General features: G+C 39.1%; 1 protein-coding gene across 1 annotated transcript in view; it reads right to left on the bottom strand.

Annotated features, from left to right (window-relative positions):
* Positions 1–21,905, bottom strand: part of LOC122798145 (ubiquitin-conjugating enzyme E2 E2) — a 2,036,734-nt gene that overhangs the window by 1,370,079 nt on the left and 644,750 nt on the right. The window contains exon 3 of the mRNA XM_044066864.1: positions 17,521–17,571. Within this exon, the coding sequence (XP_043922799.1) occupies positions 17,521–17,571 (51 nt within the window). The remainder of the gene's footprint in view (positions 1–17,520; positions 17,572–21,905) is intronic.

Here is a 21,905-nt window from a genome sequence, read left to right as displayed (position 1 = left end):
AAAGTCTATGTCAGGACTGACTGGTACACTTGACTCATTTCAAGATATGTTAACTTATTATTTCTTTACTACTGGAACTTTTTTTTTTTATATACAGGAAAAAAAAAACATCAGAAAGACTTAACTAGAAGTACTGCGGGTTAGGGATTGGCATAATGGTTACATTTTACAGACACGAGGTGCAGGGTTTGAGTCTCATCTTTAGGAGGTATGGCTAGGCTTAAAAAGGCTACTGCGGCCATTAGCCCTGCAATTATCTATAAACATGAAATTTCATCTATTGCTGTCACTAATATCCGGACCTTTTATAACCTTAACTCAAACGTTTCCTGATTGTCTTATAGTCCTAAGTTCACAGGACGATACTAGGCTACTAGCCCGGAAGCCCTTATAAGCCTAGCCAAGAATCTGGCCCATGTTCCTTCAAAGTCAGCACCTGTTTCTCCTATCCTGCAGGGACACAGGTGGGATCCCAGGGGTGTATTTTTTGTTTCCCATCCAGTCATCTAGGTTCCTGTAAAAGAGGGCTAGAGAGGCACTCTGCTTGACATGGAGATGAAGTCTATTCCACTGATGTGGGAGTCATTGGGCACAAATCTATCCTGCCAACAAGTTCTAATAATGTCACAGATCTTGTTTTATGGCCCCTGCAATTACATGCAAACATTTAATTCTTGAGTCAGAAGCATTTCAGCATTTAATAATGCAACTCCTGATTTCTTTAAAGCAGCAGCACAGAGTGACATATTCCTCTCTATTACCTACACAAAATAACAAATAAAAATGACATTTTACATAGGCAATTTCACAGTATATTTTCTGTTAACGGATATTCTAAAGATTAAATATAGCAAACGTGTTGCAATCAAACAAGGAAAAGAACGAAATATAAAAGTGCAGACATGACATTTTAAATGAGTTTCTGTCCCATGGCATCACAAGCAGGCAGTTTGAGCAGTAGTGGAAGCTTTCCTAAGAAAATCAGAGGTGCCACCTCAAGCTAAGAGAGCTTGTGAAGATAATGCAACTTTCAGTAGATTACAGCATACAAAGGTACTAAAAATACTAAAGTGAAGTGATTTTGTGCTACAACCACAGTGACACTAAGAATTAAAGCACAGCTCCTGTTAGGAAAGGAAAGGTCGATTTGCTAAGATGAAGCCATTTTAGATCTCTTTTATTTAGTACCTTCCATCATTATTACAATTTTATATTTCTAATTCATGTGGAGCGGCAATATGTTTTAGAAGCCAATAGAAGGGTTTTACTGCATACTCTGAGCTAAGAGAAGGACTGTATCGCATGCACTTGAGCTGCTTTCTATCAACGAAGATATGCCCCCAACGATACTTGCACTGCAAGTGTATTTTCAATGAGTCATTTCATTACTAACTCCTACATGTCATGCACATCACTGTCAGCAAATTATACCAAGTAGGAAGCAAACTAGAACTGCAGACTGCAACAACTCCATCCAGGCTACAAAGACAATATATTAAGAATCTCTGCTTTGCCAAGGAACATCAATACATTCTAAGGCTAGTGAAGTACCAAAGGTACAAAAATCCACTCATGAGAAAATACGTCCTTCTGCATTTAAGTACACTAATGAGAAACAACACACCAGCACTCAGCACTACATCATTTTGGCAGTAACCTCGGTGTCAGGATTAGCCACTTGGCTGAGTAAACATTGGCTCTAGGTGAATTGGTTACATTGATATAAAGTACAGTTTTGTACCTACCATAAATGTAGATGTCCGAGAGGAATGCATCTGCAGTCCTAACAAATGGGTTGTCCTGGCCTCAGGCAGCCCTTCGGTCGGCCGGATTCCAAAGTCTGGGTCTGGCCTCGGCTGATGTCGCACTTCACCCGACGTCACTGCTGCTGTCGATTGGGTATAAAGGCATCAGCCAACGCCATTTTCCTCAGTGTTTCTTGCCCCAGATGCCAGGAGCCCTCTAGGAAGGCTAAATTTGGATAAATGCAAATGGTTCCAAATAGTAGAGAGCAAACAACAAATAAACATGTATAGACATATATACAAACAAATACACCATAATAGATTCCCCCAGCTAGCTACAAGATGGGCAAATACCCTAGGAGTACCACAGAGGGGAAGGAGGGTGGGTAATCCTGACTGCAGATGCATTCCTCTCGGACATCTACATTTATGGTAGGTACAAAACTGTACTATGTCCTTCAAGGATGCATCTGCAGTCCTAACAAATGGGTAGAATACCATAGCCAAACTGGGGGAGGAGGTACTAAGAAGATTATGGTGTAGTTAAGATCCCTTGCAAAACAGCAGTGGCAAAACCTGCTCAGGATCTGGAGTATAAAGGCAGATTATAATGCTTGGCAAATGTATGCACGGAGCTCCAAGTAGCAGCCTCTAAAATGTCTTTGGTAGCCACTCCTCGTAAGAAAGCTGTAGTAGTGGCTGTAGCCCTTGTGGAGTGAGGTCTGATGTTTTCTGGAGTTGCCTTCCCATGAAAGGAGTAACAAAATCTAATGCAATTTCCTATCCATTTTGAGATTGTCTGTTTTGAAATTGCTTTTCCTTCCATTCCTGCTGCATATGCTACCAGAAGCTGGTCAGTTTTTCTATTGCTCTTGGTTCTGTCCAGGTAGTAGCGCAATTGCCTGTGTACATCCAAGGTGTGCAGTAGTCTTACCCCCCTGTTCTGTGGGTTGGGGAAGAATGTTGGTAGGTTTATTGCTTGGTTCAATGATACCCTGGAGACCACCTTTGGCATAAAAGTAGGGTTAGTTCTCAAGGACACTCTATCCTGATGGAAGATAAGGAAGGGCTGTATTGCCATTAATGCCTGTAATTCAGAAACCCTCCTTGCTGAGGTGATTGCAAGCAAGAAAGTAGTTTTCCAAGAAAGGAACTGTAATTCTGCTGTTGCTGCTGGTTCAAAAGGGGGAAGTGTTAACTTTTCCAGCACAAAGTTCAGGTCCCATGTAGGTAGAGGTGGCTTCCTTGGAGGCTTTACATTTTTAATTCCTCTTAGAAACTGCCTGAGTAGAGGATGAGAGAAGACTGGAGGATCCATGTTGTATTCTGCTGAAATTACTGATGCATGAATCTTGATGGAGGAGTAAGACAGGCCATTGTGGAAAAGTTCTGCTAAATATTCCAGGATGTTAGCTATGTTTGCCAATGATACATTTTCTCCTTTTGTTGCACTCCAAATGAGGTATCTTTTCCATTTTGCTGAGTAAGTCTTCCTTGTGGAGGGTCTGCGAGCCTCCAGGATAATGTCTTTAACCCTCTGAGTTAGTTCTGGGTTATTTTGTTTCATGTTAGATTCCAAGCAGCTAGCTGCAGTGTTTTCAAGTTTGGATGCAGGGTCTTGAAGTTGTTCTGCGTTAGCAGCAGAGGAACTAGAGGTAGAGGCCATGTGTGGGTCCGAGACATACTTCTCAGAAGCGGGTACCAATGCTGCCTCGGCCAGTCTGGAGCTATCAGTATGATCCTTGGGTGCTCTTCTTTGATCTTCAGTAGCACTTTGTGCATCAAAGGTAGAGGTGGGAATGCATATGCTTTTAGGTTTTCCCAACTGAAGGATAGGGAGTCGACCCTCCAAGCAAGTGGGTGGAATGTCCTTGTGCAGAATTTTCTCAATTGGTGGTTGTGCGGGGATGCGAACAGGTCAATTTCTGGTAGTCCCCATTCCTCTGTAATGGTTTTGAAGATGTCCGGATGCAGCATCCATTTGTGGGCATCCGTGGTAGTTCTGCTTAGTGTGTCTGCTAATATATTTTCTTTTCCTGGCACAAATAAGGCCTGGAGCTGAATGTTGAGGTTCAGGGCCACATTCCACAGGTCCATTGCCATCCAGCATAGAGGATATGAATGTGTGCCTCCCTGCTTGTTGATATACCACATAACTGTGGTGTTGTCCGTCCTTATCAGCAAATGACCCTGTTGAAGAAATGGTCTGAATGTCTGAATTGCCTGTATCACTGCCAGCATCTCTTTTTGATTTATGTGTAGGTTCAGCTGGTCCTGTGTCCATAGGCCTTGTATGCACTTGTCCGCCATGTGTGCCCCCCAACCGAGGTCTGAGGCGTCCGTGGTGATAGTCTGACTTGGGTGAGGGGTGTGGAAGGGCAGTCCTCTGTTCAACTGACAGGCCTGAGCCCACCACAGGAATTCTTGCTTCAGGCATGGAATTATTGGAATTTGGGTTTCTAGGCTGTGCTTGTGCTGAGACCATAAATTCCTTAGGTACCATTGCAACTTCCTCATATGTAGTCTGGCATGTGGGATCAATATTATGCAGGATGCCATGTAACCCAGGGCTTGCAGGATTTTTCTTGCTGTAAGCTGGTTCTGCGTTGCTAATGCCTTGAAATAGAGTGGAAGTTACTTTTGCTTTTCTGCTGTGAGAAATGCCATTTGATTTGGTGTGTCCAGTTCTGCACCCAAGAATGTAATCCTTTGGGATGGTATCAGCCTTGACTTTTTTATGTTGACTGTGTATCCCAAGGCCTGCAGGAGGTGAATAACCTTTTCCAAATTTTTTGTTAACTTGATCTTGTTGTCCGCTTGTATCAGGCAGTCGTCCAGGTATGGGTAAATTTGAATTCCCTGAAGCCTGCAATGAGCAATTACTGATGCCAGGCATTTCGTGAATACTCTGGGCGCAGTAGATAAGCCAAAGGGCAATGCTGAGAATTGATAATGCTCTGATCCTGCAAGAAATCTGAGGTATCTTCTACAATCTGGTCGAATAGGGACGTGCAGGTATACCTCCTTGAGATCTAGAGTCACCAGCCAAGCCTCCTTGCCCAGCATGGGAAGAAGGTGCTGAAGGGTCAGCATTTTGAATTTTGGAACAATAAGATATGTGTTTAGAGCGGACAGGTCGAGAATAGGCCTCCATTGGTTTTCTTTTCTTGGCACCAGGAAAAGTCTGGAATAACATCCTTGTCCCTGTTCCATAGCCGGTACCTTTTCTATAGCTCTCATCCTTAGCAATTGGTTGATTTGTCCTTGAGCGTTTGTCTTTTGGTTTGTTGGTAGGTTTGGCATTCCTCTCTTCCTTGGTAGAGTATGGAAGTGAAACCTGTAACCTTTGTCTATTGTCTGTAGAATCCATTTGTCTCCTGTAATGTAATGCCAGTTTACTGAAAATAAGGCTAGCTTTCCGCCTAAAGGTGCTTCCAGTTGTTCCCTGGTAGGCGGTACCAGAGCCAAGTCACTGTGACTGTCCTGTGGAAGTGGTAGTAGCTGGATCTGTGGCAGTACTTCTCTGGTTGTTAGGCTGCCACTGACGTCCCCTGTAGGCACCTCTGGATTGCCCTCTGCCTCTTGAGCGCCTATTTCTGCCTCTCTGTGTTCTGGAGTCTGGAAAGGACCAATTCTTCGAAGGCCAGTTTCTACTAAACCTAGGAGGCTGGACCTGTAAGAAGTCCTTGACTGTTTGGACAGATTTTGCTTTTTCCTCCACCTTCTTTAACACTTGCTGTGCAGGGGAGCCAAACAAACTGAGTTTCTCCATGGGAGCATCTAGGAGCTTTGACTTTACATGGTCTGGTAAGGATTGCTCTTTTAACCATGCATGCCTTCTGATCACTGTACCAGTCATAGCTGATCTAGAGGAAGCCTCCAGTGCATCATAGCCGCATTTCAAGGAATGATTACTGACCTGCTGAGTGTTATGTACCAAATCCTGAAGGGACTTACGGTCTATAGGTTCAGGAGAGGATAGTTTTTTATTTAACTGGTCTAACAAAAATTCCTGATACTGAATCATGTGGAATTGACAGTTTAAAGCCCTAGCCGAAAGAGTAGCAGAAGTATAAACTTTTTTACCCCATCTCTCTAATGCTCTAGATTCTCGTTCAGAGGGGAGGGGGTTTTTGGCAGTTGCTACAGCTTTGGGGCCTTGAGAAATAGTTTCTGGATCTGCAATGGGAGCCTTATACAGGTGATAATGTGTGTCCGGGACCCTGTAGTATCTGTCGGGCTTAGCAGGGGACGGAGGAAGAGAGTCAGGAGCAGTACAAGCATCATTGAATGCATCATCCACAACTGTTAGTACTGGAGGAATGGCTAAAGGCCTATGCTGTGGCAAATGCAAAAAGGTCCTGAGCCGTTTCCTAGAATCTGAAAAATCCTGGCCCTTCCATTGAAATTGTTCCCTCATAGCATGCAAGGTTTCCCCAAAAGAAAATTCCACAGGAGGAGAGGCAGAAGGAATGGAGTCTTCTGCGTCAGAATCCTCATAGGGAGAATAAGGGCCTTCTGGAGGGTTTGAGTTGTCTGAGTCATCAGAAGAATAATCTGTAGAAACTGGTTCAGGGGGTTCTGCTCTAGGCCTCTTCTCTGGAGGGGGATGATGAGAGGCCCTGTCAGGGTGAGGTTGGGATCCCCTGATCAAAGAAATGAGATCCTCTGCCAGGCTAAGCATTTGGGAACTAGAGCTAGGCCTGTGTGTGGGGGTTTTAGAAGGCAAGGCCTTAGAAGATTTAGCTGCTTTAGCCCTAGAGAAAGCCTTGATAGACATGGATGCAGGGGGCCTAGCAGCTCCACGTGCAGGAGTAGATATGACTAAAGGAATAGTATCTGATAAATCCTGGGTGCCTGCTGCAGCAGGAGAAATTTCAGTAGCAGATTCAGCCATGCTGAGTGAGGCCTCGGCTGCAGGAGGAACGCTTTCGGCCGAAGGAAGAACCGAGGACTCGGTTTCAGCCGAAACCGAGACACTCGCGGTTGGCTTAACCGTGGTTTTGGCCGAAACCGCGGACCGCGAGTGTCGGTCCTTTTCCTTACGCTTTTTAGCTAATTGTGAAGTCAGAGTCTCCGACGGCATTTTGTAAGCAAAAGCGGGACCAAAAAACTCCTCCGCAAACTCCGACCGACGTCTAAGTGTTCGTCGGTTGAAGGAAGCACAGGCTAGACAAGCTGCTACGTCGTGGTCTGAGCCTAAGCAAGGTAGGCAGTAAGAGTGGAAATCCTTATGAGGTATTTGTTTCCCACAAGTTAAACAATTATTTACTTTTTCTGACATCGGCTGAGGCAAGAAAGAGTCCCCAACGGGGTACTTAGCTTTTTAGAAGTCTTCGGTAGTAGAAATCTCTGGATCTGACCGACCGGCACTTGCGAACAGCTTCTGCTTCGGGCACCGCGCGGCAAGAAAGACTGAGGAAAATGGCGTTGGCTGATGCCTTTATACCCAATCGATAGCAGCAGTGACGTCGGGTGAAGTGCGACATCAGCCGAGGCCAGACCCAGACTTTGGAATCCGGCCGACCGAAGGGCTGCCTGAGGCAGGACAACCCATTTGTTAGGACTGCAGATGCATCCTTGAAGGACATCACCCTGATCCCTTGTAATAATCGGAAAAAGGGGGTTGATAATAACAATGACTAGTAACACCTGCACAGCCAGACTGCTTGTGCCTATGTACACACAAGCACTGAAATTATAATCTACACAATGTATGCATAAAGTAAACAGACATTACAGGATCTCATTATAAGGTTGATCAGAACCCTAATTAACATGTGCAAGTTATCAACTCTGAAGATCTTTTAACTGCCGTTTTACAGAGCTAGATGCTACCATAATTAACAACGGTAGTAAAGCAAATTGCCATGCCTACCCAGACGATATGAATCCTCTGTCTTCTAAACTTCATATTCTATTATGAAAGCAATGCATTAAAAAAAACATCAAAGTATGCAGTTGCAGGCTGCCTTGCAAAACAGGGAGCAAGAGAAACTTGTACCAGCACCTCTGCCAAACCTCCCACACACTTCATGTAATGAGCCGCTTGTTATAGGGTGAGCATTTTTTTTTTCAATCATGTCTTCAGACTTCTACTAGCTTACAACCTTTTCTAAGGATTTAACAGCCAGGAGAAAGAATGACCCAGCTTTTACTACACTTTTTTTCCCCTGCACTGAAACATGTTTTGAAATTAACCAGTCTTTCATTCCAAATTCTGTTTCAAATACACATACTCAAAGTTAATCTCATAATCCTTAATTTACAAACTACTTTTACCAGGCCAACAAAATGTCAGAAGTAGCTACAATATTTTGAAGCCTATTGTGGAGGACCCTTTTTCTGTGAGAAAATAAATGGAGAAAAAATTTGCAATGTGAAATGCAATCTCATCTAATTAATCAAATACCCGTTTCAAACATTAAAGTAAGCATCAGAATGACATTAATACACAAAGGAAAAAGTGTTAAACTGAAAAGAAATAGCAAAGTATGCCTGGCAAGTATAAAAATAACACGTTCAAAGTTTGCAGTGAGCTAGTAATTTATTTCAGGATGTCCTGCAGATATATATATAAAATGACAAAGAGTATTATTTTGAAAATCAAAACAGATGTTCTAGTTAAATGGCATGAGACAACAGAGCTGTTTGCACACTTAATGAGCAATTTCATTACTGATAACAAAAATCAGTTGACAACCTTTGTTTAATGTACTTCTTTCATGAGATGCACACTTCTGAAAAAAAAACACGTACTACATGAACTGTTAAATGCCACACAACATACTAGATGGCGAATCCAATACTTTCCTTTGCACTGTATTAATATTGTAATGCCATTAAATACAGTATTTTAGTCAACAAAGAAAAATACATTTATCCGGCATAATGAAAATGCACAGAGTGACTGGTAAGCCACCTGTAATTTAATTTCAGCAAATCTCCAAATGCACCCTTAATATACAAGTTATAGTTTTCTAGCCATAACAGAAACTGCTAAAGAAAAACAAGGTACTAGTGCAAACCAGACCAAACTGAAACATCTGCTACTTCTAAAAGAATGTGTGTACACACACACACACACACACAAACATGTAACACACATTTTCAACAACATAAACATGGGCAAAAATTAGAATCTTAATGGAGTTTTTCATAAAACTGACAGACTCATTGCAGTTAATGCATTAGTGCCTGTAGCACCTGTTTGTATATTTCCACTTGCCTATAGCTTTTTAAGGCACCCTGACATTTTTTGGGGCTTGCATCTTTACCCAAGTGACTGACCAATTAATAGGAGGGAGTATAAGATGGGACAAGGTGTAAGTGAGAGAATGACACTGCGTTTGTTAATCAAGGGAGCCCTGCAGTAGAGATATTAATTACTGTTTGTCAATTATTCATATGTTCATACTTACATTAATATTTTCATATCTAAGAGAGCCACATGTTGCTGATGGTGATGAAATATCATTGTTGGAGACCAGGGATGGAGTTGCAAAGAGGAACGCAGGGACATATACTGTCCAGTGAAACTATGTGCCCCATGAGTATCCCAGACCGTGAAATGCTAAAAATTTTGAAAAAATTCTCTTTTTTTTTTTTTAACTGATCCCTGTCCGCTCCTGTTGAGTGCAAGCTGACATTTTGAGCAGAAAACACAAGGGCGGTCTTTCCTACTTAGCTGACTTACTCAGAAACCTGAACTCAGAAAGCATTTCACAAGTGGTGGTCTTTTTTTTTGTTGTTGTTAGTAAAGGGACACAGAAGAACCGAAAGCTGGAGACTTAGTGTTTCACAAATGCAGTCTTTTTTTCCACGGGAGAATTGAAAGCTGGAGAGAAAGACTGCAGGAGAATGTGTGTGTGTTTGTTTGTTTGTGTATGTGTTTGTATTATTCTTTCTCTACCTGAAGACCTCAGATACTTACATTCTGTTTTGGTAAATAAATTGCAGTAATCAGTAATGACCCAGTCATGAGAGTTTAATAATTACCATTCCAAAAATGCAACAGAGGAGTAGCACTGTCTGGTTAAGCGACTTGGTCAGGGTGATACAGCAGGCAAACAAAGAAGACAGATTTGAGCCCTTAACTGCAGAAGCAGCCCATTAAGAGCTTGGAGCCTTAATCGTCCACACCAACTGCCAGACCTTTTTTTTTTTTTTTGGTAAGTCACTGAGAATTACAGTCAGTCAATGTTATTCTAACATAATTCTCACTGTTCAGAAGATGTATCTTCTGTTAACTTTTCAAGTGAATTAGAGTTGTCTGGCACTTAAGGCTCTGAACTGTTAATGAACTGCTTCCTGTAGTCAAAAGTCTAAGGTTTAAATCCTCCTACCTCACTCAGTCAATACTCCTGGGTCACTCCTGAAAAGGGTTACTTTCTTCAGTGGATAACATATATATATATATATATATATATATATATATATATATATATATATATATATATATATATATATTTGTCCTTTTTGACACCCCACGCCCCATTATTTTTGGCTTTGTCGAGAATTCTTGAGCAAAGAAATTACGAATTATTTTGGTCTGTTCCTTGTAAAATTTGTGGCTTTTTGGCAAACTGCTGTGGACTGCAGCCACTAAATAATGACACTGTGATGCCATGCTGTCACTCCAGAAGTATCAGTCTGTGACTGTCCATAGCTTACTATTAGGCATGCAGTTTGGGGAAACCGCTGAGGAGCCTAGCCCAACTTCTCAAATACTCTAGAGCACTGCCTGGTTAAGTGAATTGCTCAGTCACAAATCAGACAAATGGGGATGAAGGATCAAACTCTGGACTATGAAATAACTCATAACCTTAACCCTTTGTGCTCTGATTAGTCCATCTGTTTTTTTATAAAGACTGCATCACAGATAATGCAATTAATTATAAAGCAGCATCTTTGTGATACTTTTTTCCCCTTTGAGTGAAAACAGCTAATGAAAACAAAATAAAACTGGATATGTTTAATGTATAAAATATTCCAGTGGCCTTCTTTCAAGTAACTTTCAATTTATTTATTTAGTTAATTATTGACATTTGTTTACCGGGAAAGTCCACTGGGCCAAGCTAGCCCATTTTCAGTGAAGGCCGGGGAGAAAAGCTCCAAGAAACATACATAGACTACAACATTTAAAACATATTTTTACATAACAAGTGTCTTAACAACAGTATATAAATTTACAGAAGATAGAAAAACTTATTGGAAAACAAAAGAGAAAAATTACATATTATAAAGTATGATTCAATAAAGATATCGTCATACAAAGCATAATACAGTGATATTTGGCAACAGAGAATAACACACTATTATACTCGAAAGTAGAAGAGAGTATCAGTTGGATATTTATTTGATAAAGTATTAGGAGCATGGAAGTAAGGTTAGTGTGCAGGCATAGGGGCAAGACTAAAGAACTCTAGTACAACATGCAAAGCATAATTCAGTGGTGTTTGGCAATAGAGTGAGAAACAAGCTGTTACAGACAGGAGAGAAAGGAGTATAGCAATTGAGTCTTTATGTGATCAAGAAGTGGAAACATGGGAGTAAAGGTTAGTGTGAAGGTACAGGGTTATGGGTTTATGATGGCATAAGAGTAAGGAGAAGTAAGAAGAATGATATCCCGATGGACAGTAAACACACAGGACTACAGCTATGAGCTCTTAATGTTGCCTATAGTTCAAAGTTTGATTCCCTTAGCCTCTGTTTGTCTATTGTGTGACTGAGCATTTAATTTAGCCTGACAGTGCTCCTCTGCGGAGTCTGAAGTGGCTCAGTGCTACTCCTTGGTTAACACATGTAAATAAATAAAATGGACTTAAAACTATTACTACCAAATAGGGGCATACCATCCCTCTCAAATATACTACTTTATATGGAACTGCATGACTTTAGCTTTAAGTAATAATGCTGTCACAATGTGCAAACAAGGCCCCTTTAAACACAGTTTTGCTCTTGTGTTTTGCATAAGCATCAGTAAGTGCTGGAAGGAAGGCTAAGCTAATAAAAGGAGAGTTATAAAATTTGCAAAGAAGTATGAAACAGCCCCTAGACTGTTACAGGATGGAGTAAGTGAATACTGCTGTCAACTCTCAAGAAGGTGTGCCTTTATTTCTCAGTTATCAAGAATACTGCTACTTCCCACTTCATTCTTTGTTTAAGAAAGGGGCTGTTAACTTGTGTTTACACTACAATTCACCATTGTAGATGCCATTTTTTTAACTTACCAGCAACAGCAACTTAAAGAATTTGACCATTCTCGGTGGCTTAGAGGTAAGGCACACTAAATCACAGAAATGCAGTATAGCACCATGCAGTAGAGTAATGCTTTGTACATAAGAAGCAACTCTGCTGATCAGTCTGTATGGTGCAGGGATATAACACCATCAAAAAATGTTTAGAAATGCATGGTTCTTTGGTTAGCAGGACAGCAAATTAATAAGCTACACCGGCATAACAGTTTTTGTCCAAACTTAATGGCTTGGATGACGCAGTGGTAGTGTTGTCACCTCATAGCAAAAGGTTCTCCGGTTCGATTCTCAGCTGGGGTGCCCTCTGTCCGGAGTCTGCATGTCCTCCCTGTGTTCATGTGGGTTGCTCTGGTTTCCTCCCACATTAGAAAGACATCCGTCTGGAGTGCTTCTCTCCAGGAACTTATCTGAAAATTGGCTTCATTCCAAGTCGGACTTTCCTGCTTAACAAATATAAAATAAATAATCTAAGAACAGTGTTTTTTGAAAATATTACAGGAAAACCATCAGACACAAACATGCACTGGTTCTGGAATGCTTAATACTTTGAAGCTTTTACAGCAGTGCAGATAAACTGCACCAGTAATTACTGAATCATCAGACTAGGCAAAGAAGACGTGAGTACCTCACAAGACATCTACAACAACTGGAAAGGCCACAGAAATACCTCACAAAGAGGATTACCGGCCTCAAAGAGATGCCCTATGCAGACCGTCTCAAAAAACTGCAGCTTTACTCCGTTGCATTATGCCTACTCAGAGGCGATCTCTGCCTAACACACAAAGCTATGTCAAACCCAGAGCTTTTAGACATGCTCCACTTAAAGAAATCCCAATCCCTATGAGCTACACGCTCTAGGGAACTAAACCTCGTCACCACAATAAACAGAACATGCTGGAGGGATAGCTTCCTGTCCCAGAGACTTCTCATACTCTGGAACAAACTACCTATCTATATCAAACAAAGCTCCTCATTAGCACTGTTCAAGAAACATCTTGATGATTGGATGGGAGATAGGAAATTCACCCCGGGGATCACGTCTGTGGCTCTGCTCGACAGTGGCACAGGAAAATAATTTTCTTGGGTGGCGAAAGCCAGGGTACCTTTGGCTAGGCTTATATAGGCCCTAGGGCCAATAGCCTAGTACCTACCTATGAACCTATGAACCTATGAACCTATGAGGGGTCATAATTCATGTGGGGGCATGCTACATTGATTCTTTAATTGACCCTACCTGTCAAAGCATCAAGTACAGTTAATACTGAACTTCATTTTACTATAAAAAATAATAACAATATATTTGCTTCATTGCCTGTACAGTGACATCAATAAATGCATCCACTTGGTTGCTGCTGACAGACTACCCTATTGCAATGGTGAATAAGGTTTAGGAATATGGAACTTTGCTGTGGGGAACTGTATTATGTCTTTCCATGCTTTTTGTCCTCTTAGGAATGAGGCACATATTACCTGCACGGCATGAGTCTTTTATTTTTAAAGCAGACTGAATAAGGTACAGTTGATGATCTTTAAATTTTCAGTTATGGCCATTTTATGTTAAAAATATCTCAAACTACATTATAGAAAAACATTTCTGCTGATATCTTTCTGCCATATTTTCCAATAGAGATAGAAACAAAGGTAAATTAGTTTTAATGTAGCACTCTTCAGAAGAAAATCAGTAGCTTGGTTTGAATAAGTTTACCTGCAAAGAGAAGCGTAGCTAGGGGAGAGTGAAGGAAGCAAGTCAGGGTCGTCAGATTCTTTTTTTTTTTTTCCTACTTGTGCATACACGAGAGCAGGGAGTACAACGAGAAGGCATTTGGTGCACCAGACTGGAGAAGAGAAGTTTTTTTTTGCTTTGTTCTCACTCAGGGCATAAGGACTTAGGGTGTTAAAACCTGGCTCTCCTCCTTTGAAGGGAAGGAGCACCAGATCAGTGAATGACCTTTTTTTTTTCTTCTAAATCTATCGCTACCAGACACCAGATCAAGGAGCAGCACAGGGTACCAAATATGCCTGTCACTGGAATTTTTTTGTGGTCAATAGTTAAAGTCCCTTGTGTACTATAGCTATTACTACTTATTAAAGAACGTGTGCTCAATTACAATGTTTTGAAAAATCTGAATAAAAACACAAAGAGAAAGATTTTTCTGCAATATGCAATGACAATCTCACAATAAAGACATAATAATATGATTATATTTTTGGTGTTATTTAGTCATTCTCAGTTTTTATTCCGATGAAGTCAGTGTTACAGTAAGACAAAAACAATTAACATTTAGTAATAAAGTCTGTTGTTTTTGTCTGTAACTGTTTTTCCTGTTAGCAGAGAGCAGGTTACTTCAGTTTACTGTTGAAGCAGTTCATTCTTTTTTTTTTAATTTGTAGTTGCAAGTTCTATCCAACAATCCTGCTGGATGTGGTAAGATTCCCATGCAAATATTCCACTAATCAAATGTCCAGATTTTTGGCTGGATGAGCCTTGTCTTCAACAGCCTTTGTAACTATTTTTTCCCTATTTTGTAACCTCCTGCTTGTCGATTATATACATCCCCATTAATCAGTCCATTTGTTCCTCGTCATTGGAATTAGGGTTGACCAGTAGGGGTTTTATGGCCCTATCCCTGGCACACACTGAGCACACAGCAGTGCAGTGGGCTGACTGCTGAGGAAATCCCTTCACTTCTTAAAGAGGCATTCCTCAAGGCAACCATGCCCCTTCAACTAAGCATGGGTTTTCCTGATCTCCGTCTCGGAAAATGCACTAATTCTGTGTGCTTCAAGAGCTCAAACCTCTCCACCTCCTTCCCCCACCTGGACAGGTGAGCAGGACATGCCCCTACATTCCTCCTCCTCACTGCCCAAGTCTTCCAGTGCCTGAGTCAGTGATCAAACCCCACTTACCCAGGTCAAAGTCAGGGCTCCATATCTCTGTGCCATGAAGCTAGGTGTCTTTGTACCTATTTTCAATATCTGCATGCTGAGTGGTACGGGGTTTACAATATCTGGGAAAAAATACAGCAGGCCATCATTATTATTATGCAAAACATTCCCAGTGTTGTAATGAACAAAATCAGTTTTCTAGAAAAGGCAACCTTACCATACATTTACAAACAAAGAAGAAACAGGTGTCACATCACTCTGTGCCTTTGGACAAAGAAGGGAGGTTGAATTGTTCTAGAACTAGTAAGCTACTCCATGTTTCCTGACTAGCAAAAATAAAGTATTAAATGTATGGCTATATGTATTACAGGTGATTCTGTAGAAATCTAAGTCTCAGACCACACATATGGACACTACACTTACAATCCTGGCAAGTCTATAACACTGCCAGAGACTCCTTCCTTTGTGAATGCCAATGATTACAAGCCATCAAAGACCAAATTCTTGAAGATAACTAAGAACCATTCATGAAAATAACACTACCACCAACTGTTCCTGTGAAAAAGTTGTGAATGTCTGGAGTTCTCTCCAGCATACCAATTAAGATGGTGAGAACTTGAGTATTTTTAAGATTGCTCCAAATGAATTTTTTAGAGATGTTTAATATTAATTCTAGACAGACTGAATGCCCCATGCCTGAACACTGCTGTATTATGTTATTTTTAAAATAAACTCCAGAAGAATGGATTACTCAAACAGCAGTGTAACACATCACAGGCAAAATAAATCACCCATTTATTTATTTTTTTCCTCTTGATATAAACTAATCCTAATGAAGTTACATGACCCCATGATACTGCTAGTGGGATACATAATTCAACAAAGTTCTAACAAAAGCTAGCAATTACCCGAAGTACATTTTGGAAATACACAAAATCAAACATTTTTAACTTCAGAACTACAGCCATACATTTGGTGCCAAGCTGAGGGCTCGTTAACAAAAATAATCACTATAATTTCTTTTATGAATGTTCCCCTCTAAACTGCCTGTTTATTTATTTCACTATTAAACTATCAAGTGAACGTTTTATATCGTACTGAGTGGTCACCAGTCTTAATGTTTATGTAACTGTTTGTAAAACTTGTTTTAGTGTGACGTTTAATATCCATACAGCAGAAACTTGACACATAAATTACAGGTATTTTGATTTACTTTTCAGAAAATGTTTTTGCTTTATATTTAATAATGAATATTCTTACTAGTTTAAAATAAAACTTTACATTTACTGGGTTGAAAACATGCTGGTGAAAATATGGTTCACTAAAGAGCCTCTTTCTCCAAACATTAATAACCACAAATTTCTTCCAAATCTGTAATGAAACTGTAACAAAATTATAACTGGATTATTTACATACATGCTATCCAGTAAAAAGTACAACCATTACAATCACAATGAATGTGGGCAATCACTCTTGTATGTATTACATAAGCTGAAATAACGGCAGCATCGAGCAATACAGTAATTGTAATTGCAAAAGCCACTTACTATTCAAAAGGCAGCAAAACAGTATGGAGGCTCATGTTTAGGAAAAGTGAGTAAAACCATTTCTTCACACAATTTCAAACACTTGAATACTGCTATTAGCTGTTATATACTGCATCTGTTATTATTTTTTTTTTTTCAAAACTACTTTCTTGGTTTTAAAGATAAAAATTGAAATTAACAATATTGCTTAATAACTATTTAGCAAAATCATTTAACACACAGAATTATACACATTACAAGCCACAATAACTTCCAGAAAGTACACAGAAAATAAAGTGCATAAAGAACAGAGTATCAAAAATGCTGATTATGTTTTCACACAACTTGCTGGTTTTATGAAAGACTGCGCAACCACAGAGTCAAAACAGTTAATGAAGTCACCATCAAATGGCAACAGGAACCTTTAACTGACAACTTCAAAAATATGAACAACTGTATACATCACTAATTTCAAACAACTGTTACCAATAAGTCAGTCACTCAGAAAAACTGTTCCTTAAATTTTTTGAAAATGCATATGCTCCTAAACATTTATTAATATTCTAGAAACGTTTTCAATTGTTATTGCCTTCAAATTAAGAACATAACCAAAGTAAATACTGGCAGGCAACATAATCTGATATATCAGTAATTTTCTTTGCCTTTAAAATAAAGATATACCACAGCTCCACAAACATTTCATCCACAAAAAAACACTACTCTCTCCAGTTCTGTACAACAAAAACTGCATCACATATTCCAATGCAGATTACAACCTCTGCATCCAAGGATTCCTTCACCACTTTAGCTGACACCCATCACAGCCCAGCTTACAAAAGCAAAACAGCAAAAGCTTACTGTACAGAATGTACGTTTATTTTATTCATTCATTTGATAATTAAGTAGGTGCACTGTTCTAAGTAGAAATCATCTTCACATGTGGCCTGGTGATAGTAATGCAAAATGAAAAAGCAAAGAAAAAAAACATTAAATGTCCACAGAAAACTAACAACTACTTTCTACTTTTCTTAAAAAAAACAAAAAAAAAAACGTGTACAGTATGTTCTTAGCTTAATTTTAACTCGCTACATATTTAGGTTTCCTTACCTGCAGTTAGGAGGAGGATCCAGTGTGATCTCAGCAAGTTCTTTCTGAATTCTGTAAATAGACAAAAGCAGAAAATTGTTACGTTTACAAACCAGCCTTATACAAATTTCATCCAGGATAAATGAATGCATGCCACATTTTAGCATATTGTAAAGATGTCACTGCTTCAAAAGGAAACTGCAAAAGCTCTTATAATGCCTGTTACAAACACACCACTTTAAACATCTTAAAAAAGTAATAAACACATGCAGTTTACATGTAACACAGAAATTTAATTTGCAAGCAGTACTGTTTGCACTCCACAACAAAACATTGAGAGCAGCAGCCTTTCTGCCCCCTTGCCAAGTGCTAAACACTGCACAGAAAGTCAGCACTCCCGGAAGGCTTGTGGTAAAACAGTAAATGCTGCACTTAGAACAAAAGTGTGATAATGGATCACACTGTTTGACAACCTGGTCAACAAAACATAAATACATAAAGATAAATAAAAACATTCTCTCTGATCAAGTCCATGATCTTTGGAAATATACTAAAATTGTGTAAAAAAACAAACCAAACAAAACATACTGTTTCATAATGAAATCACCTGTACTCATTTATTTCATTCGTATACCTTTTGGTACCTACAATATCTGAGCATGGCCCATTTTCATTGGAATATCCAAAAAGACATACTTCATTACTACAAATTACAATATGTACATGAGCGTAAAAAATGAGTACTGTGCATACAAACATAAAGAGCCAAACCTTTCATCTATGAACTGTAGAGTCATTACACACTTAACTCCATCCATGCATCCATCCACAACACCTTTTCCCAATTTTTGCAAATGGGGTCGGGGTGTCAACTCAAAAGTGACAATCATCTAGAGCTAAGGTTCACGCAAATGTTTTTTTTTTTGTTTGTTTACATGTCAAAGTTCCAAAACTTCGATCTTATGGTCTCGACCGTAAGAAAGCAGACCCATATATATATATATATATATATATATTTGGATATACATAATAAACACACATACATATATATGCAGTGGATATAAAATGTGTACACACCCCTGTTAAAATGTCAGGTTTTTGTGATATAAAAAAATGAGACCACAATAAATCATTTCAAAACATTTCCTACCTTTAATGTGACCTATAACATGTACAATTGAATTGAAAAACAAGCAAATCTGTTAGGGGAAAATTATAAAAAAAATTAAAAAACGTACAATAACCTGGTTGCATAAATGTGCACACTCTTAAACTAATACCTTGTTGAAGTATCTTTTGATTTAATTACAACATTCAGTCTTCTTGGGCACACACCTGCCATCAATTAAAGAGACTCTAATTAAGCCCAAATAAAGTTCAGCTGTCCTAGTAGGATTTCTTGACATTTACTCAGTTGCCTGCTACAGCAAAAGCCATAGTTTGCAGAGAGCTTACAAAGCATCAAAGGGATCTCATTGTTGAAAGGTATCAGTCAGGAGAAGGATAAAAAGAAATTTCCACAGCATTTGATAAACCATCTAACATAGTGAAGACAGTCATCAAAAAGTGGAGAAAATATGGGACAACAGTGACGTTGTAAAGAACTGGATGTCCCTCCAAAACTGATGAAAAGACAAGACAAAAACTGGTCAGGGAGGCTGCCAAGAGACCTACAGCAACACTGAAGGATCTGTAGGAATTTCTGGCAGGTACTGGTTGTGTACTGCATGTGACAACAATCTCAAATATTCGCCATATGTCTTGGCTATGGGGTAGGGTTGCAAGACGGAACCCTTTTCTTACACAGAAAAATATCCAGGCCAGGCTAAAATTTGCAAAACAATACATCAAGTCTCCCAAAATCAAGTGGGAAAATGTGTTATGGTCTAACGAGACCAAGGTTGAACTTTTTGGCCACAATTCCTAAAGGTACATTTGGCACAAAAAGAACACTTCGCATCACCAAAAGAATACCATCCCCATGGTGAAGCATGGTGGTGGCAGTATCATGCTTTGGGGTTGCTTTTCTTCAGCTGGAACTGGGGCTTTAGTCAAGGTGGAGGGAATTACAAACATTTCCAAATACCAGTCACGTTTGGCCCAAAACCTTCAGGAGTCTGCAAGAAAGCTGAAGATGAAGAGGAATTTCACCTTTCAACACGTCAATGACCCCAAGCATACATCCAAATCAACAAAAGAATGGCTTCACCAGAAATTTTTTTGAATTAAAGTTTTGAAATGCTTCAGCCAGAGCCCAGACCAAAATCCAATAGAAAATCTGTGGGGTGACCTGAAGAGGGCTGGGCACAAGAGATGCCCTCGAAATCTGACAGATTTGGAGCACTTTTGCAAGGAAGAGTGGGCAAATTTTGCCAAGTCAAGATATGCCATGCTGATAGACTCCTACCTGAATGCTGTAGTTAAATCAAAAGGTGCTTCAACAAAGTATTAATTTAAGGGTGTGCACACTTAAGCAACCAGCTTATTGTACGTTTTTTATTTTTTATATTTTTTCCCCTAACAGATTTGTTTGTTTTTCAATTGAATTGTACAGGTTACAGGTCAAATTAAAGGTGGGAAAGGTTTTGAAATTATTTATTGTGGTCTCTTTCTTTATCAAAAAAACCTGGCATTTTAACAGGGGTGTATACACTTTTTATATATCCACTGTGTGTGTGTGTGTGTGTGTGTGTGTGTGTGTGTGTGTGTGTGTGTGTGTGTATATATATATATATATATATATATATATATATATATATATATATATATATATATATATATATATATATATATTTTTTTTTTTATTTATATATATATATATATATATATATATATATATATATATATATACATATACATATATACGTATACACACACACACACACACACACACACACACACACACACACACCAACATGCACACACATTTTCTATACCTCCATGTCTACAGGTTTACTATCAAAATGTCGTCGTAATAAAGAATTCCCATATGGAACATCGAAGGGAAGAACGAAAAATTGTAAGTCTGGTCACAATATTGAATTTACTGAACAAATTCAGCAGATTTGACATTGTTGCCGAACACAGCACATGATGTCTGTATAGGAGCCAGGTACGTGAAACTACTATATCTCACATCACGTTTTTGCGGAGGCCATGCCCCCCTGAATCCCCGCAGCCCCCCCATACCCCCTGCTAACTATATAGTCCAACTCCAAGATCGCACTACAGTAAGGGAAGGGATGAAAGTCCCAAACCGCACTGTACCATTATTTACGTGCATAATACAAATTCATATCAGCAAATGCACAGTAGCATTCACTTATATGAACTTTCGAACATGGAGTTTTCAGCAACACGGACGACTGAACATCCATCTTCCGATTGTCCATCTTCAGAGAATCTCCATTTGGCTTTCTGATAGTAAACCTATATATATAATATATATATATAGATATAGATATATATATATATATATATATATATATATATATAAAATATATTTTATATATATATATACATATATATATATATATATACATATATATATATAAAATGGATTTATTTACACACATACGTTTTTAAAACATATATATATATATATATATATATATATATATATCTACGTACATATACAGATATATATAAATGGGTATAGCTCTTTTGCTCATTAAGTCACTTGGTCAAAAGGGAATCTGTTGATCTGTTGAACTGTTAATCAAATTCACTTTCAAGCGCTTTGTTTCTAATGGGAATGTGTTTTACTCATAGACTGTCAAACAGTGGGGTAAAGAAGTCTATCCCTTTCCCCAGTGTTGTGCAGTCTTGAGTCTTGGAGTTGGAATATTTAAATAGCAGAGAGTATGTGGGGCACCCCCCCCCCATAAAATATGCTTCTTTTTATTTTCTTTACTTGTCTTTGATCATATGTACACATATTTTTGGTGTTTTAAGTTTGGCTTAGTGCCATCAGAAAGACATTACATTCGTATATATGTATGCATAAGTGTGTGTGTGTGTGTGTGTGTGTGTGTGTGTGTGTGTATATGTATATACATATATATATATGTGTATATATATATATATATATATATATATATATATATATAAAACATACATATATATGGGTCGACTAAAGGACTAAAGTTGGTAGACTCTAACTTTGATCAACATCTGTTGACTAAACAGATGATCAACAGGTGAGTAAAATCTCGCAATTCTTGGGGTAGGTAAATACACCCATTCCCTGAGACTGTACGACCTTAAGAGTTTGTATGTGACATTTGCTGGGCGTGTGCAGCGCAGGTGGCTTGCACCCTGCAAAAAACGTTTTTTATTATTTTTTTTACAAGTTTTGCATGCACCAAGACTGCTGATCAGCTTATACACAGAAGACTGCTGATGTC

This window comes from Protopterus annectens, chromosome 3.part1 (genome assembly GCF_019279795.1).
Source record: "Protopterus annectens isolate FY-2018-M chromosome 3.part1, PAN1.0, whole genome shotgun sequence".
Classification (NCBI taxonomy): Eukaryota; Metazoa; Chordata; order Ceratodontiformes; family Protopteridae; genus Protopterus; species Protopterus annectens.
The sequence above is the reverse complement of the archived record's forward strand: the minus strand, read 5'-3'. Positions and strand labels throughout refer to the sequence as shown.